The sequence below is a fragment of the Myiozetetes cayanensis genome, unplaced genomic scaffold (assembly GCF_022539395.1).
Source record: "Myiozetetes cayanensis isolate MyiCay16 unplaced genomic scaffold, myiCay2020 scf9, whole genome shotgun sequence".
Classification (NCBI taxonomy): Eukaryota; Metazoa; Chordata; class Aves; order Passeriformes; family Tyrannidae; genus Myiozetetes; species Myiozetetes cayanensis.
The window spans coordinates 12,713,072-12,730,222 of NW_026088185.1; the positions used below are offsets into that span (position 1 = coordinate 12,713,072).

At 37.3% G+C, this 17,151-nt stretch overlaps 1 protein-coding gene across 5 annotated transcripts in view; it reads right to left on the reverse strand.

The window, feature by feature from the left end:
• PARD3B (par-3 family cell polarity regulator beta) overlaps positions 1–17,151 on the reverse strand; it is a 402,616-nt gene that overhangs the window by 206,559 nt on the left and 178,906 nt on the right. For all 5 annotated transcript variants that reach the window (XM_050340097.1, XM_050340096.1, XM_050340094.1 and 2 more), the window contains 4 exons: positions 14,239–14,364; positions 9,311–9,666; positions 7,530–7,669; positions 6,627–6,755 (listed from right to left, as the gene is read on the reverse strand). In XM_050340097.1, coding sequence (XP_050196054.1) covers positions 6,627–6,755; positions 7,530–7,669; positions 9,311–9,666; positions 14,239–14,364 — 751 coding nt within the window. The remainder of the gene's footprint in view (positions 1–6,626; positions 6,756–7,529; positions 7,670–9,310; positions 9,667–14,238; positions 14,365–17,151) is intronic.

Here is a 17,151-nt window from a genome sequence, read left to right on the forward strand (position 1 = left end):
AATACAGTGTTGTAACCTTGTCACAATCTAGTACATAACTGAAGTCATTGCTGCATGTATTCATCTTTAGCATTTCTGACAGATGCTTTCACATCGGCTTCTTTAAAATCATCTGTACTCCACACTGCAATAAAAACTAAATGGTCACTAATGGCACACCCTGCTAAGACAAAAAAGTCAATAGCAAATCCACTGAGATATGTTATACTGTACTTGGATACTTTTAACATTAACACTACACTACAAATTTGTGACAGATAGAATGGGTCTGGTTTGAAGTATGTAGACTTGCTGGAATTAAAGCTTCAAAAAGTGACAAAACTGGATTCAGCTCTTCATCCAATGCATATACAATGCATTTCAGTTAATTACTTGATGTCACTGGACACATCAGAAATGGAGATTCTCCAGTTTGCTTGACATGCCTATTTGAGAACCCATAGCAGGTTTTACCCACAGAAATGGTCTGTTCTCGCAAAAGTTCTGTATTTGCAATTTGGTGTGCATTGCTCTTCAACTTTTAAAAACACAGTCTGACTTAACCTTTTAGGTTACATAATTGTAGGATACAGAGGGAGAAAAATTAACTAGTTCAGTCCTCAGTCAAGGCAAGTGTCACTGTGAAAACACCCATTTTCAGCCCACATATGTGGTTAGCCATGTGCTTATGCACCCTACTGAGCTGGAGCCTCATGCAGTTAATATACCTCGGCCCTTAGAACCTAAAATCTTATCACACATGAAGATGGAAGATTGTGTGCTATTTTCAGGGTGATTTAGGATTGCTGCTACTGTGTAATTTCAGAATATATTCTGGGCAAACTGGTCAGAACACTGTGATGTACAAATCCAACTCTCTACTCATTTTACTGGTTACTGTTTTAGAGGGATGGTAAACAAAGCAATAAGCAGTGTATAATTCTTTTATGTCTACTTCAAACACCACATGCACATGTTTTACATTAAGTCAGCCTAGGAATACTTTTTTCATGGATTCTAAAGCAGAAAGACTTTTGGAAATGTTCATATGGAATAAATCTGGTGACCCTTGTAAATGGCAAGGCATTACAGTTGCCACCAAGACTTAACAAATGCCCAAATACTTTGGTTTTATTCCATGCAAATACTATAGATCTGGATAAATGCATATAAAATATATGAAGACTCAATTTCTGCTAAGAGCCAGATTTTATATGCCTCTGTTCTGATGTACACATCCTTATGATTTCATAGATCAAAGTGGGCTGTCAAACAATTTTGGGCAACCTCAGATTTGAGACTGATGCTATCAAGTAAGAAGTTTTCATTTCCCAATGCTCTGAGGAAGGGTTCTTAAACTTAGGAGTTGTGGGCAGTAATCCTATAAGCAATATTATCTCATGGTACAAGTAATATTATCCTTTTCTCTCCTTACTTGTATCCACTCTAACTTTTTCTTTACCATCAGGCAGAGCACCATCAGAGGTTCTTGCAGGCAATGAGTTTTATGACCAGTTCTTTCAGACCATCCTTTTAAGGTTCCTCATATTTGCTGGAAAATAGGAAGAGTGGGATCTGAAAGACACATCACTGCTGGATCGTAACGCTCTGATGGGCTTGGCAGAGAAAGCAATAGCATTCCTGTTACAATAAGGTGTCTGCAGCCTCGAAAGGTTGACAACTGCTACCACATGGAAAATCATGTTTGCTGTGCTGGTAGTTATAGGGGTATTTCACTGCATATGAGAGATCAAAGAAGGGTCACTTTTTAAAGACACATGAATTACTCAAGCAATTTATTTCCCTTTGATAAATTAGGGAGTCCCACTAAAACCGGAGATCAAGGGACACTTTGTGCCACACGGGAAAGATTGTCACGTTCCTTCTTAACCGTGATCTCTTACTACTCTTGTAAAGACCATAGTAACTAATCAACAAACCTCAATGCACAATTTCCAGTACTCTAAGCTGTAATGAACTAGTAATCATCTTCTGAAACACAATGAAAGCTGAAAACCTTCAAGGGGCTGCACTACACAATGTTTTCTCTTTAAAAATATTCATTCATATATAGACACAGCCTACACTCTTTTCTCAACTATTCAAGATGAAGAGAAACTACAGGTCCAAAAATACATTTTCCTTCAAAAGCTCTCAGAAAAAACCTCAGGATTTAAAAAAAATCTTGATAGTTTACAAACTTATTCACAATGAAATGTGCCACGTTTATCCTTCACTTCATTATGCAGAACAATTCAAGAACTCCATCTTGCACATGCTATTAAAATCCAATGTATACTTCTTTTTTTCCTATCCAATTCATCTCCCTTTGAATAGAGATGGCACAACAGAATTGGTACTTGCTGGAATCCTGTTCTGACTGAAATTGTTTGCCCATCTCTGGGTAACTGAGCACTAGAATCACATTTTTGACCTACAAAAACAGGTGCAAAAATGGTTAAGTCTAGGCTATAATTTCACCTATTATTTCCTGCACATAAAGAGTCAAGCAACAATTAAAAGGAAGTAATAGAAATTAAGCTTTGATTATTAGAAACAAAAAGGCCAACTGGTTTTCCTTCAGGCATGTAAGTTCAAGGCAGTGGAAGGAATTAACTAGGGGAAGACTAAAACATAAAAGTTAATCACACGGTAAGTAGAAAAAAAATGCTTGATTGAACTTGCCACTCATCCTGCTTCCTTCTATCCTCTATAGTACATGTGTAAACAAAGACTTAAAGACCAATGCTCCATTCAATAAATTGTTGTTCATTTAGCTTTTGCTGTAAAAATGCTGGTTTGTTCCCTCTCACCCTACATTCTTCACAGATCAGTGAATATGCCAAGAAACCACAGAAATAGTGATTACAGTTGAAACTGGTAAGTCAAAGATATCTTTAGAACAAAAAAATAAAGCACATGCAAAACTTACACTGTATGTGCTCTAACTTACAGAAAATGCATGTAAGTATTTTTGGTGCTAAACTCTTTCTGGCAATTGCAGACCAGTCATGTTCCTCTGCTTATGTGCATCACATAGAATAAAAATTGCAAAGGGTCATGGCACAGAATGGGTTACACCAGAGCTGTTCTCATTCAAGTACCTTTTCTTTTTTTACCAATGCAGGGATAAAGAAAGAGAAGGGGGAGTAAGAGATCTTTATATCATTATTAAAAGAAATGGCACCTTCAAATCACACGTTTTCCCTAGAGAAAAACCACGATGCAACAAATACACATGATCAAAACACTGTATTTTCAAAACACAACAGAATGATAGCCACAGTTTGATGTGCATGCCATTTACTTTCAGAAAAGCTGGAAAATCTAAACCCGTTCAGTTAAGCCAGTTTCTCTCTGTAATATTCACCATCCTTTACACAGTTTAAAATCCAAATGCACCTTAAAGAATGCTCTAATCACCGACCACTCCGTAGACTGTGGTAATTAAGTGAATCAAAATCTTCCCCCAAGTTTTGGAATTAGCTCCTTACTTAGCTGCTACACTGTCAACAGCTGGCATGAATTACTGGGAACATTTGGCTAACTGGATAATAAGGAGGACAGCCTGTGGTTGGTCCAAACATTACTTCACTGATCTGCTTCAATGTATATATAAAAAAATCTCATTAGATCCTCTTTTTTTTTTTTTTAAGGAATAACAACCCTACAAAGATTGGATTTTCAATTTTATTCCCTCATTATGTGCAAACAATGTAACTGTATAACTCTCAGATGTTGCACGGGCTAGTGTAACCCAAGCCCCAACTCCTTATAATTTAATAATGCCTGTCTGCAACACTGATTCATCCTCACCCATATCACATCTCCACTGCTGTGGCAAAGCTTTACTGCTCTGAATATATTTTTCTAGTAGCTAGAAATTCATAAGCATAGATCACCGTAACAAAAACCCCAAACCCTGCTCCCATCTATCTTACCAAAGAGAAAATATTCATGAGACCAAGCTTTCTCCAAGCTGCAGCTTTCAAATTATATTATTACACACCCATGCAACCAAATGGCACCCACTGTGACTTTGTTACATTATTTGCTTTGTGCCCACGCAGTTATCAAATTCGATCCAGAAATCCGTGCAGAAACCCACTTCTAGTGGAGCCACATGGTCAAAAGAAGGTTTGTGCATGGCCTCTAATGGGTCCAACTTCCAGAGGCATCTCTGCCGCAGGAAGCTGCAGGGAATGGGCACATTTACTAGGTCCTTCTCCTTTTCCTTTCAATAGGAAACAGGGAGTCTAAAGAAACTATCTCTGATTACAATCCTGGACAACTGCTCAAAGCAAGAACGAGTCTGATATAAAGCAATTACCCTGTTATTGCCAGGCATTAACAAAATCCCCAAATATTCAGGTAAATTCTGCATGCATGTTACACAGAGCATTCAGTTACAGCTGTCCTTGAAAAACATTGGATTATCCATTGCCTTTCCTTCCAAAAACAAACATTTAAAATGCTGGCATTTTTCTCCTCTTTGATCAAAACAGTACTGTAACTTTTGAGGTAGAAGAGGATTAGTCCAATGTAATATCATGCCTAAAGCTAAAACCAAACAAAAAAAGCTAAACCAATTTTAATTTTTTTTTTTTTTTTAATCTTTGCTGAGACTGTTCTCAGACATCTCATGAATTCTAACAAGCATCATGTTAGCATCAACATCTGGTAGCTTAGTGGTATGGTAACCCACACTTCTGCTGCGAGCTACCAGATGTTGCTGAAGGGCTTTTTAATTTAGAAGGGCTGGGTCCATAAATTTATCTAATGTATTTCAGTAATTAACATTTGTATTATGTTGAACTTTGATTGGGATAACAAGAAACACAGAGCAGTATTAGAATTCACATATCATCACTGCTACGGTGAGGGCCATCACTTGTGCATCATTTTTTCACAGAGAAAGCAATCTAAGCGAAGGTCAAGCCAGAAGGATAAATGTGGCTACTTTCTGATTTCAATCATGCCAGTCATAAGTAAATCACCTTTTGAAAGGTACTTAATCCTTGCTGTAGAGACTGGAATTTAATAGCAGGCAATTGTGGCAGGTAAAAATTATAAATTGGTTTTAGATTCTTCCAGTCTTTTATACCCACACACTGCTACAGCGATTTCCAAGAGAATTTGGACTATGACAATAAAGAATAATGCATAATTTGGGGGGAAAGAGGAGAGGGAAAAGATGAATACACACTTCTTTAAAAAGTACATTTTCAAACTAATCTTCTTTATAACTTAAAAAATCAGCACAAAAAAACTGTTGACAGGTAGCCTTTTCAAAAAATAAGTTCTTATCTAAAGAGCTTGTGCAAGAAAAGAAATCCTAAACAGAATAGATAATTCAGTACTTTAAGATTCAGAAATTTCCCTCTGATCTACACAGACACTGACTGTACTAAACAGAGCAATACAATGACCGACTTTGGGGCTTTGGGAATCACCAACAACAAATGCCCACTTAGAAGGCTGAAAACTTCCATTATACTCCTTAAAAAATTGCACAATAAAAAAGGAAAATTAAAACAGAAATAGTTTTTCTAGGACACTTTACAACTGCTCTACTGCAGGAAAAACTGAGCACCAGCAGCACAACAGAAAAGGCTGACATGAGAGAATCTGAACTCCCCTCCAACTTCCTATCCTACCATAGGCAACCCTGACCTCAACAAGGTCCAAATGGTAACAAGGAAACAAGAGAAAAACTGTCAGCAGTGTTTTCTGAGGAAACATAATGGAGGATTTCTGTAGAAGATCCTGACAACAGTCTAAAGCCAAAGGAAAAGCAAGAAGGCGGCATCTTAAGAAAAGGATGAAGGCGGTTTGTGCTCTTTAAAGGAGATAAAATGAGACAAAAGCAGGAAATGCTGTCCTTCCCTTATCCTAAGAACTTCTTAATGAAAGGTCAAGTATAGCCATCAATCAAGATAAGGAAGAGACAACCAAAGGATGACCTTGTTTGAGGAGAAACAAGTATGTATCAGACAGCACTTTTACACTGATGCAGTCCTCTGTCTATGTGAGAGAAAAGAGAACACAGTTTCATGCCAGTGTTAATAAAAAAAAAAGTGAAAATTAAGCACTTGAGATGGAACAAAGACATGCAAGAGCCTGTTAAGTCAAAGACTAACAGCCAAGGAAAAGCTTGCTTCCAAAATTCACGAGGAGTGCAATGGAATTCTATTCCTCACCACTCCTGCAGTTGGGCACCTGGCTTAGGAGACATCTCCTAGGGGCAGCCACCCTTACTAGTTGGTTACTCACAAGCTGCAGGACTCACTACATGTGCTCTGAATTTCTGGTTTAAAGTTTGTTGCTTTTCTGAAAGAGAATAATCAATTTTCAGTTATGCTTGACCTCACACTTACAAAATTAATTTACAGTATTCCCCTGGGAGTTATGCTTATAATATGTCATTTTTGGGGGTGAAAACTCAGAATGTGTGAAATCGCATCTAAAGTAGATAAAAATCAAATATTCCTCAAAATCAAATGAAGGTATATACACTCCTCAAAAAGAACGCCTATGTGGCTACCCTTTGCTGGCTTTCTCTGCTGACAACAGTTCATTTCTATTTCTTGCCATAGTTTTAAAACAAGCAATAGTTTCAATTCTTTGGGAAAGAACAACAAGTTTACCAGCTCTCGAGGTAGAAAGGCCTCCTCCTGACGAGCCACAATCAAAGAGACAGTTTCCCCTTGCTTTGTGCTCCTCAGCATAGCCACCAGCTCTTCCTGGGTCCTGCCAGTGATGTCCCGTCCATTCACCTACCAGACACAAAAGCACAGAGGATGTCATATCTGTGAGTATGAACTGCCTTTCATCGTTTTCCCCTCACCTAACACAGGTGTCACTCAGTGGCTGAGAGCAAAGAACAATCGGCAACAGCTCCCACGACGTCTCCCCCTCTGGCCCTGCACAGATCACTTAACCTTTCCCTCCTCATTTTCACCGTCTGTTAAAGCAGCTCCGTAGTACTTACCCACCTTGCAGGGGGTTTGTGAGGCTTAATTAGTTTGTAAAGCACTTTGAAGATGAAAAGTGCAGAAACAAGACCTAAGTATTAAAACTGTTTACCTTAAGAGCTTTTTGAGGTTAGTAAGTAGAAATAACCCATTAGATAATGAGATTGTAACTCACAAGATATCTGAAAATTTTAAACAGGCTGATTGGAGAGAAATTGTCTTAGAATGAGCACTTAACTACCTTGATATTAATTGGAGATTTTTGGACTTGGTTTAAGAGGCAAGACACGTTTTGTTCCTAAACTGATTCATTTATCAGCTTGAAGAACCAAGATGTTATCAGGTTCCCCTTGTTCAAACATCCCCTGGATCCTTGTGAAAAGAACCGTTTTTCCAACTAGGTGTGTAAAATACTTGTTGACAAACAGCATAGAAACCATAAGACTGGCTTTTTTTAAACCAAGGGCAAGAACTGTAGTTCTATACATCAACAGTATGCATAAGGAAATAAAAGATTTATTACAAAATTAGCAATCAATATTCAGCAATGCAAACACAATGGATGTTTATCCTAACCTCCAGGATTCTGTCTCCTGACTGCAAACGACCATCTTTTACTGCTGCACCTTTTGGTAAAATATTCTTCACAAAGATTGGACCAGGACCATGTACTGAAGAGTCTCTCGTAACCACAGTGAAACCAAGTCCTTCTGGACCTAAAACGTCAGATAAAGAACTCCTAACATAAATTTCAACAAGCAAATGATGATCAACAAGCAAACAATGTCAGCAACGTATCATAGACACTCATTCAGCTTAGCTTTTAAAAAAAAAAACAAAACACAACAAACAAAAAGTTGTAAATGAGCCAATTTTCTGCAGGGTCTAGAGAAGAAGTCTATCTACGTCCAAATCTTCCTGCAACAGCTACAGATGGAAATACTTTTGGTAAGCACACAATAGTACAAAACAAGGAAGAACTCTCTTTTTAAAGCATTTGCCTTTTCGTTAGATTTAATATTAGCCTTCACATTAATGACAATAGTCTTTCATAGAATCAGAGCAATTGGAGTTGTTTATGTATGAGCATAAACATAATCTAACAGGTTTTACCAAAACTTGGTAAATGGGGAAGATGTCACATGATTTCAATGCAACTGCTAACAACGTGCTGTTAAGAAAGGACAAAGTGGTATTTCAAAGCTTCCATTAGTGAAGATGTTTGCTGCTTGGAAGCAAACAACTTCAAGTTTAACAGATAAATGTTATACAAAATAATTAGGAACTGAAGTCAATATTAGTAGGTATTGCTTATAAGCCATCAAAATCACCAGGAATAGCAGGGTTCATAAAAATCTTTTTATATTGCGCAGTATTACTACCCACGTGGTAAGTTTTCAGAGATCCTTCAAAGATACCATCACGTCAGTATCACACTGCTATAACTTCTAAAAATATAAATTAATGTTTCTAAATCAAAAGCATTAGATCTAAAATGGGGGAAATTCTGAAGTAGGTTTTGTTAGTATGAAGCTGAAGAGTTCAGAAGTAAAAATGAGTTAAGAAATAACAAAAATTAAGAAATGAGATCTTGATTGCATTCATTATGTGTTAAAAGAATAAAGTTACAGACAATTTTTAAAAGGGCCACTTCTATGATCAAATTTAACTCTCAGACAAATCAGAGACAGAAATTAAACAGAAAATATAAATGCTAATTGGGATCTGCTTAAGCACATTTTACTACATGTGCATAAACCTGTTACTCCATGCAAAGACAGGCAGCTGCAAGGAGCAGCAATTAAAGGCATACACACAAAATTCTGCCTCTTGACAGCTGAATAAATATGACAAAAGAAAAAAATATTTTCAGAAAATAAAAGAGGGAAAGATAGATAAATTTGTAGTCAACTTTCTGGAAAACAAGAAAGAGAGCAGAGTATACTTTATCTTTGAAGGAATGTTTAAACAGCGATGTGGTCAATTAGCAGATATGAATAAAATAAAGATCACCAGCAAACAGTTCAAATTTTTATTCTGTACTTTTGAAAAGGCTGAAGCATCTCTTAATATCACATGTTGTTAATGAAATAGCTTCCAGAAGTGTCTTAAAAATCAGTAAATCTGGATAACATATATCCCAAATTTGACTGTTTAGATATCCAATATTTCCATATACCCCAAAGATGACTGTTGAGAAGATTACTGTTAACATTCCTTTACCTTTTTTAAGTTTTGGAACTTTTAAATGGTAAATAACTTCCTTGTACTTTTAATGTCACTATTTGAATTAAAAGTTAACGTATCACTATAGGGAACATAATAGAGAATTAATCATATAATCTCCAAAGACTTACCTTTTTTCAAGTCTATCTTTATTTTCTTTGCATTTTTTTTATTACCAAAGCCCATAAGGGGAGATAGTGAGGGAGAAGATGGCTTTCTACCCAGACGGGGGAGGTTGGGGCTCTTAGCTTGTGGCAGCGTTGCCTGTGCACCTGCCTCCAAGCTGCTTGCTCCAGAAAGATTAATTGTTTTCAGAGCGGGTTTTGGATGAACAGGAGGTGGTATCTTTGCTTTTGGAACTCCTTCTTCGTTATCCAGAAAAAGAGGAGCGATAGCAGACTTCTCGTACTGCTCTCGGTTATAGGGAGGAAGGACTTCTAAGATGACACTTTGAAATTTCATTGCCTGACGGAAGATGTCCTGAGCCCTTTAAAAGAAAGGTATGAAAATTCACATAACGAATCAGAAAATCTGGACGAAGCCTAAAGTTGTTTATAGAGAATAAGACAAAAATTTACCTTACCTTCACATCTACATGGTCCCTTTTGTAAAAAGCACACATGAAATAAGATTTGTAAACTACAGCATTTACTTATATTTCAAGTAGGAACAGCGTATCTGTCAGAATTCCTAAGCTGCTATGAAAACGTATCAGCCAGAATAAACTAATGAACACAATTCTTCATTCAGAGCATCAGGAAGGGAAGTTCTGATGGCAAAAGCTCATCAAAAGACTGCTGAAGTTATAGCTTGCTATTTCTTTCAAATGCTTGTCCGTTACGTATTTTCTTCTTGGCACACTGAGCATTTATGATCAATTGTTCTTGTGAATACATCTACTCCTTGCAAGCTCAGCTCTCCGTCTTTTCCCTGAGTCCAGTCTAGTGCGCCTCAGATTCCTTCATAATCCCCAATGCAACTGCTGGCTGATTCCACAGCAATAAAGAAGGATAAGGGTATGGGATAAATGGACATTTTCTGAAGAAATATTGTAACTGCAAATAGTGCAACAGAAAAGGATGATGGCATGGGATGCACAGAAATCAGAAAAAGATCCTGTGACCAAAAAGGTGAAACTATTTGTGTGTCTCTAGATAAATTGAAAAATAAGTAAGTAGATATTACTCCCATATTTCAAGCAGTAACCTCTTGCTAACTGGATATGTTGGCCTCACTTAATCTGTCTTTACAGATGTGCTCAATTGCAACACCTGAAATTGTGTTAGAGCATTTAATACAACTGCTCCGCTGGATAATGATAGGACAAGGGAGAATGGTTTTAAACCAAAAGACAGAAATTTATATCAGATGTTAGAAGAAATCCTTTACTCAGAGGGTGCTGAGGCACTGGAACAGGTTGCCCAGAGTAGCTGCGGCTGCCACATCCCTGGAAGTGTTCAAGGCCAGGTTGGATGGAGCCCTGATCCGGTGGGTGGCATCCCTGCCCTTGGTGGGGTGGTTGTAACTAGGTGATCTTTAAGGTCCCTTCCAACCCAACTCTGTGGTTTCTGCAAACTGATAACATGGTAACAACACAGTGTTCAGGTTCCCATGCATTGCAAGGCAATTAAGACAAGTTGGCCAAAAGAACTGTTCATAAAACCTTCCCTGGATTTTGAATAACCTGCAGATTTGGTCAATCAGGCCACGTTACAAACATTGAGTTCCAAAAGAACAAATGAGACTTCTCTCTTTCTATGCTTTCCTTTCCTACCTCCTGTTGAAGTAGACAGATTTTCTTCCATTCTGTGAGTATAAACAGAAGTAGTAGCTGAAGCACATTTTGAGAATGAAAAATCAAGAACTGCTTAGCTGAATTGGGTCAAGAGGGGAAGTAATGGTTACATTAATTTTTAAATAAATCATGCGGTCCTTATAAGAACACTTTACTTACCTCCTACCTTTCTGTAGTGTGCTTGTCAGTCTAAATCAGTATTTCACTTGGCTTTGAATTTATACTCAGTTATGTAAGAGGAGTCAGTGTTGAAAGTACTTCTGCAATAAACATTTCTGTACAGTGATACAGAAAGGAAGCCACCACAAATGTTACGATCTTGAAAACACACCTACTACTTTCCCAGATCAACAGAGCCACAACAGTGCCTCTACCTTGAAGCTCTGGGTGGCAGGAAGGAGGGGCTGTTCAAAGACTGTTTTCTGTAGCATGAAGACATTGAAGTCAGGGGTCAGTCCCAATGGATACTGCTGTGGGAAAGAACCATGTGGGCCACACTGAGTGTATCAGCATTGGGTCAGAATAACCACATTCATTGACAGGAGACACTGCTAGAGAGAAACCTCAAACTTGGAAAAGAAAGGTAGCAAGGTTGTAGGAAGGTATTTGCTTGGTATCACCCTCAAGGATTAGGTTTCAGAGCTGTAATACCACTGTCCCCCAGTGTGCCTGCAGAGGTTATAGGTTATCTGTTCACCTATAACCCATGAAAATTTCCAAGGACAGCCCTTACCCTGATAGTAGAACCCCTGGCATGCTTCCAGCATAAGGATATAAAATCTTAAGTAGGTTTCTTTCACACCCCATCTTCATCCTTGCAAGTAGCCTCTTGGTCATATGTTACAACGTAATTTAATAACTCAGTTTCAAAAGATTAATATTTAAAATACATGCAAGAGAAAACATAAGATCTCCTTCAAACAAAAAATAGCGGGAATAAGTCAAGACATCCTATGGGAAAGCCTAAATGCAGTCTTCAGGGGCAAAATAACTGGCTGCACTTCAAAGAGAAAAAATAATGAATGGAGAAATTTACATTTCTTGAGACCCCAAATGCATACTTTAAAGAAATAAGGGAATCAGTTAAAAGAGGTGCTAGAAACTCTGCAACACAACAGAATGTAATTGAATAGATTAGCAGCAAATGAAAAAGCAGACCAACAGTCCCAGTATATAACTATAATAAACATGGGAATACAGAAAGTAGGTTGCTGCTGTTACAGCTGCAGAAGCAGCAATCATCAGGAGCAACACTAGAAAGTCTCTGCTGAAAACTAGAAGAGACAGCATGTAGCAGTCTCTGCTAAGTGTTAAAACAGTTTTTACAAGGGTTATGCAGAAATGTCAATCTGAAACTAGCCAACTGATTTTCCTCTCAAAGGAGAATCTGATTGCTATTTCTGGGTCAATAGTCATTGGGACAATACTTTGTCACATCTTTTACAATTACTGCATTTCTGTAACTTGGACTTCTGTCAGGTTATGTCATGCCAGATGAAAACTAAAAAGGCATATTCACTGAGATTAGTTTCAACCTGGAAAGCAGATTTTTTTAGCCATTCACAGTCAGGGAAGAGAGATGTTGTAGATGGCTGGTCTGGAAGACAATTCAGCAGAACAATGTAAGACTTGGGAATAGACTAGAGCTCATCCAAAATATTCCCCCCAGTCCCCAAACAGACGCTGAGTTCTCACTACCCACAGTTTTTCTCCTCAGATCCAAGGCCACTGCAACCACACTACTTGATTTTGTAACATAAGAAGACTTAGACCACCTAAATTAGGATCTGCTGTGAATTACCTTTAAGTCACTTTTCCCTCTCCCAATGAGAGAGAGATTGTCTAACAAGACTGGTCTCTCTAAGCTAGCTGTCATGGTAAATGTTTCTTCCAAGTCCCAAAACTTTTACACAAGCTGGGAGAAAGCAAAGTGTCCTGCATTTCTCATTTTGAAGAAAAGTCTTGACAGAGAAATGGAAAGTTTACTGCATTATTTCTAACTGCCCCAAAACGCAGTAATCTTACAGAAGAATATGCAGTCCTTCACTCCACAAACATCTCGTGGGATGAAAGCCTCTGAAGATTAGATTACATTGAGAAGAAAACACAAAAAAGCAAATATATTTGTAAAGAAAAGATCACATACAATTTTCAGAAGCGAGGCTTTGATTCAGTCAAAATCTCATTTGAGAAATTTCATTACAGAACTGCACAGGTGAGGAAACGAATGTTTTAATAAGATATCAACAATTATGTTCTGATAAAGATGATATCTTGGGTAGGAATTTCCATGGATGGAAGAGAATGGCACGTTGTACTGTATAACAGTACAATGCCTTTACCACCAAATACGCAGCAAGCTGTAACTGAAAAGCTATCAGGAGGCAAAAAGCACAGTTTCAGAAACAGGAATACCTATGCTACAGAACTACACTGCTTTCATGAGAACCTATTTTGCAAATATTTATCCCTAACTGTGAAATTACGTATTTGATTTTAGTCTGGAAGTCTTGAACATTTGGCTTACTGTTTAGAAAGTTAAGCCTTGACTCCCTTGACATCTCAATAGGTTTTTGTTATATTATAAACAATCACTCAGCTGTCTAAACATATGGATTAAAAGCAAAAACAAATTACTATTTAATTACTACAGCAAATATCTGTGATATTTGAGAGGCTATTCTTTTGTGTAACTATGTCACATTAATTGACAGACGATCAAAACAACCTGTTACTTAAAAAAACATTTGAAATAGATAATAAATGTCAACAGACTTTTAATAAAAGTCATAAGAAGTGAGACCTGCCATTTAGCTCAACTAATCATAGTTTGACAGTATTAGTATTTATAAAAAAATTAAATGCTCAAATAGCTGCAGTACAAAAAAAATCTTATTTCATTTGCAAAAGAATGTTAAAAACCATGCTGTGAAGTTGACTTATTCTGAAGGTCTTATGAGGGAAAAATTACAAGGAAACTACGGTAAAAATAACAGAAGCACTGGAAAGTGAAGATAGTGATTACAAAACCTAATGCTACTCAAATTAAGGAAGCCCAGTAAGTTCACTGAAACTACAAGGAGATATGTGTCCTCAAACTTCACCTTATTTGGAGGTTTCAGAAAGAAAATTGCAGTGTTTCTGCCACGTATCAATTCTACAGGTATTTTCTCTGAAATAAGTACAAATCCCCTTAAGAATCACTTAAACACAGCATTGTATAAAATCCTGGGTAGTTAAAAGTATCAGTAAAGCAGCACTTACTGTGCAAAGGTTTTATCTGTAAGGTCCACGTGGTTAATCTTCACAATGCATTCATTTTCATGGAAAAGACCATCACGCCTAGACCTGCTGTTTTCTTCAATACCACGGATGAAGAGTCCCAGCATCCTAAAAAGGCGAAAACTATCCTTATTGTGCTGATACAAACTTATAGCAAGTAAACATAGATATTTAATCTCTGTGTAGGAGATGACAGAGTAGACGGTTATGAAGTGCTTAACCTAGAGAAAGGATTTCCAGCTCACTTATTAACTAAAAAAAAGGGGATTCTAAGAAACACCAAGAAAAATTGCTGGACACTAATGCTATACCACTTGCTAGAACTTCAGAAGCATCAACTTCTGTGGGTCATACTTGGAGAAAACAGAGGAAAACACCTATATTTCCACTACAGTTAAAAATTTCAGTGTAGCTTATGCAATATTTTTCTGCCACTAAAATTACATTGCTCCAAAGAAAAGCATAAACAGATTAAAAGTAATTTTCTACTTTAACTATAATAAAATAAACAGGATTACAATAAGATAAAAAACAACTGACATTTCTACTTCTGAAAAGTTTGTGAAACCTTTTAGTTGCCAAAGCCCCTTGCTTTGATACAAGACAGTGATACTACAGACTCCTGTGGCAGGACAGCAGCAGAATTTTAAAACCCAGGTTGTTTGTTAACAGGCTAAGTGCAAATGAACACAGAGGTGCAGCACAGAATAATGCAGGAAGTGAACATGTGTGGGTGATGCAAAATCCCAGTGTTGATAACTCTGCTGGGAGCTCCAGGCTAATCCTGACCTAGCTGGAGCATCTCTGTATAGCAAACTATAATTCAACATAGATATACCCAATGATACCGGTACAATGCCCAAAAAACCCTGACAAATGTGTGCTTGTGAAGAACTTTTATAATCAATCTTTGTCCACTAAATTTCCATACCATATCAGCATCAAAGGCAGATGACCTTTAGAGACCATTTTCTATTGGTTAGACTCCATAAAATATTAATGTGCAATTTTCAAGGTGCCAGCACTCCAATCTCAAGACAGAAGTCTTGTATTTTTGTCTCAGCTTCATGACTGCCCCTCCTGTATAAGTCCATTCAACAGATTTGCAGCGTGCCATTAACTATTTCAAATGACACTATATTCACTGTGCATCTGATTTTAGGTTTACTGAATAATAAGGTTTAAAAATTTATGCTTGTGCCCTATCAATTACTAAGTGAAACCTTGGTTCCTAGTGAATATTACTTCTTCAAAATATCTAACAGGAAAAACAGTGTTTTAATAGCATAAAGTTTCTCTTGCAAACCGTGTTATCCTTCATCTAAGGACTCGAAAGGACAGTGGTGAGGAGCCTCAGCTCTTTTGATGACACCCAACTAGTGACAATCAAAAATCTAAATCCTAAGAACTAATGAAGTATAATTATTTTAAGATGCAAACCAATAAAAGTAGAGAAATAAAAGAAATTACAAATTCAGCTGGTTGCTCACTAATCCTATGTGCTTAGATGCTGGATCCATATAGTGCAATAGGACTGCCCACTTCTCTGAAACTTGTTGTGTGTGCTGTACTGACTGAGTAGCTCGAGTTATGTACGCTGTGGCAGCCTAAATTCATTCCTCCATTACTTTTTTCCACAGCCTCAATTTTAGCATTGTTTTAATGCACTATTAAATTTTAATTTCCTTTTTTTCATGATATTTAAGTGCAAAAGAAAGGGGGGAGGAAATTATTTCCATTACTTTTGTAGTTCTGTAAACACTAGGATTTTGTAAATTAGTATAGTTTTTTAATGACCTCTTAAAAAAACTTTGGTCTGTGGCAGCACAAGGCTAAAGCCAGCATTACCTTATTAGAAGACAACTTTACAACTGAAATACCAGACCAAGTTAGTCATGGCCAGCATGTCCCTATAAATTCTATCATTTTATTAACAGAAACAAAAGATGCTCTCCTGTACTTTCTCATGTTATGATGAGTTACAGTTTATACACGAGTCTCGGGCTTGATTAAATAAGAGGATCAAGCGATTTAAGTCACTCCACTGCTTTACCAAAGGTATCAGTAGGGTTCTGCCAAGGGTCATTAAAATTTCTAGACAACTGTCTAAATAACAAGTAGTTAATCTCCCAAAGACTCTTCTGCTCAAGGGATCCCCAAAAGCAATTGTAAATAGGGACATATTAACATGCATGCAATTTAGACCAAGGAATGCCACTTCTTCATGCTTTAGAGGCTGCACTCAACACAGTGATACTTGAGTACAGAACTGTATTTCAGTCACAATAATTACTGATTTTAATAGCTTGCAATTTCATCCCTTTTTTTTTTAATGTATGATCTTGAAATACAGTGTACACACTACAGCCTTCATGGCATGCCTGTAGAAAATCTGCATTTCACAGTGGGGTAACAAACAGAAGTGACTCTTTCAAGACAAACAGGCAGCCTGCATAGCCAAGGACACAATTCGGACCTCCTACAGTTCCCATCGAAGACCAACTTTCTTCTTGAGACAGTGATGACATTTTTACAGGCAGCAGGTGGACATTTCCCCTTTTGGTAAATCAAACAGTCTTAACTGATTTGGGTCCACTTACAGACTCAGATCTTGCCAAGAAAACATTTATGCACACAGAATTACAAGGTAATTCAATCCTTCACATTCTCTGTCCTACATGGAAGTTGACAAGTAAAGAAACATTTAAGAATTAGACAAATTTTACTTTTGTAATAATTGTCTTTGTGTTACAGGCAGCCATGTTACTATAAAGTAGAGTCATTTATGGCTCTGGCCATTTCCTATCTCTTATTCACGGTCTGCCAGGCTCAAATTAACTCTCTGGCTAGGCGTCTGTATGTAAAATTTCAGGCTAGACTTTTTTTTTAAAAAAC